General features: G+C 39.9%; 1 protein-coding gene across 2 annotated transcripts in view; it reads right to left on the bottom strand.

Moving 5' to 3' along the window:
* The window catches only part of elapor2b (endosome-lysosome associated apoptosis and autophagy regulator family member 2b), a 21,293-nt gene that overhangs the window by 12,882 nt on the left and 5,911 nt on the right, over window positions 1-2,500 (bottom strand). For both annotated transcript variants that reach the window (XM_079494291.1, XM_079494292.1), the window contains exons 8-9: window positions 796-884; window positions 1-144 (exon numbers count right to left, since the gene is read on the bottom strand). The exon at window positions 1-144 is cut by the window's left edge and continues 37 nt beyond it. In XM_079494291.1, the coding sequence (XP_079350417.1) occupies window positions 1-144; window positions 796-884 (233 nt within the window). The remainder of the gene's footprint in view (window positions 145-795; window positions 885-2,500) is intronic.

Raw genomic sequence — 2,500 nt, 5'->3', positions numbered from 1 at the left:
GAAGCAGGTGGAGTCGTTGGCGTTGTAGTAGCCGGGGTTGCACGGCGGGCAAGGCTCTCTCTTCCCAGTAGAGGGCAGCGTCACCGCTCCAGTTACATTCTCCACGCAGATCTTCGGCTCAATCCACCTGTGTAATACCTGCGTCTGTAACCATGACAACAACAACAACAGCGGTCATGTCACTGCTTCACCGCACTGTTTTTTGCATTACAGATGTGTGTGCGTGTGTGTGTGCGTGCGTGCATGCTGATGTGGCTAATTTGTACACTATAACGGTCAATGAATAAGTATTGCCAAAAACTGTCTCAAGTGATTTAAAGTGACATGTATTACACGTATACGTGGATGTTAGTTGACAGATGTGCTCATGGCAGGATCTTCAAGCAACAACAATATGAAAAGGCTAATACCCAAGTATTAAAGGAGAAAGAGAGAGAGAGACAGAGAGAGACAGGAAGGGCGGGAGGGAGAGAGAGGGGGAGAGAGGTACTGAGCAAAGGGAGAACAGACAGACAACGGTGAGAGAGTTGAGTGGGAGTCAGCGAGAATGCATCGTTATCTGTATATTGGACCCTGACTTCTCGGTTTCCCAGAAGAGAACCAAGAGAAATAATGATACAATGAACAACAGTATCGTTATATGAAAAGAATAGTAAATCTAGTGAATATAATTGGTTACTAAATGTCAACTTAACTTCAGTGAGTGCTATATAGCAAACACAGTAGTAAGATGGAAATTCTCCGCCAGTGCGTGGGTGCATGCGTGCGTGCGTGTGTGTGTGCGTGTTGACTGACTTTTCCTTCACTGTCACAGGCCGTGTGAATCTGAAAGTAGTCCTTGTCGGAGCACGGGGGTTTGGCCTTGCATTCAGCCCAGCCGTCATCTAAACAGAACCAGAAGAAGGGAATTTGAATCCTGAGAACGTTACACCCATGTGATGATGATGATGCGTGTTTCCTATTCAAGTGATTAGATGGGGAAGGCACACAATATAGAATGGCACGGTAAATATTTTAATTCCCCTTTTTTTTATTGTTTCCCTGTTTTATCAGATAAAACAGTTGAGATCTAGACTCACATCAGTACTTTTACTTTACGTGACTTTACTAAATATACTGACAATTTCATCAACAAATAAAAAATAGACTAAAATGTTAGGAAGGGACTAGTGGACAAGAGATCCACTATAAGTCATTTTACAATTAGTTGCATGCTGAAAATAGCCGATCTACAAGCCCACAACGCGTCGCGCTGCGACGCGTTGTGGGCTTGTAGATCGGCTATTTTCAGCAACTGAAAAAAAATGTCGACGGCATCAAGGTCAAAAAATACATTTTGTTCGACTAAATCAACTGTAGATTTAGTTGACTAAAATCTTATGATATTTAGTTGACTAAAACTAGACTAAGACTAAAACATTCCAGGTGACTAAAATGTGACTAAAACTAAATGAAGCTTTATTCCAAAGACTATGACTAAAACTAAAATAGAAAATTGCTGCCAAAAACAACACTGGCGTTCAGTGACATACTGAATACCGTTGCTGTCGGACAGAATACCTCTCATTTCCATATTTTCGTCCTAATGCTACTTGATAGTACAGAGTCACACAAAAGTATCAAAAGTCGATACGCTGCACGAAGCGAGCCTGCAAGAATTTTAATCGTGAAAAGTAACCGTTTTGGACCTATGAGGTTTCCACCCGACAGAGACGACACTAGCTGTGTGCCAATGCAGGGGCCGCTCACTTTGAAGGTGACATTTGAAGGGCTCTGACATTTGAAGGGATCTGAATGTCACACGCCACGCAGGAGGACTTCATAAATCTACATGTTTATGAATATTTATTATGCATTGTGCTTGATTCGTGCTCTTTATTATTCGTTGTATTCATTCCATTAATTCTATTCTGGTCATTTACATGTCAGAAATAAAGATCTGAGGACTAGATCCAGTTTGTGTGTGATGTTCTAGGCTCATTATAGTTGTTTTGATGTGTGAATGTCAAAGTGTGTTTTGATGTGAATTGGTCTGCGCAGCACCATTAAGATGAAAGAAATGATTATAATAACTGACAGTTAAACTAAAATGCTCTATCACCACCAGACTGACTGCCTAATGTTATGGTATAATATATTTATTCTGTTCATTTATCATTGTTATTCTAGATAATTGATACGTGACTCAATAAACAGGTAGTGCTTTATAGTTATGATAAAAGATGATTTCATAGCTTTCACAAATCCAGAGCTGAGATAAGTGTGAACATAATCTCCTCCACAAAGCCATCCTGCTTCATCATTTCTTTCAATCATCCTTTGCAATGCTTTATATTATTAAAAGCAAACTTTGAGGATGCATCCAAAGCAGCATTCTACGTTAATGTATTTAATGTGGCCTAGGCTATAATACAGGTATTGCACGTGAAACTGTTGCACTTAATGTAAAATAAATAGGTAGTATGAAATAGGATTTTCAAATTGTCACAGACATTGTCAC

The sequence above is a fragment of the Electrona antarctica genome (assembly GCF_951216825.1).
Source record: "Electrona antarctica genome assembly, chromosome: 23".
NCBI lineage: Eukaryota > Metazoa > Chordata > Actinopteri > Myctophiformes > Myctophidae > Electrona > Electrona antarctica.
This window is presented reverse-complemented; position numbering and strand designations above follow the sequence as displayed.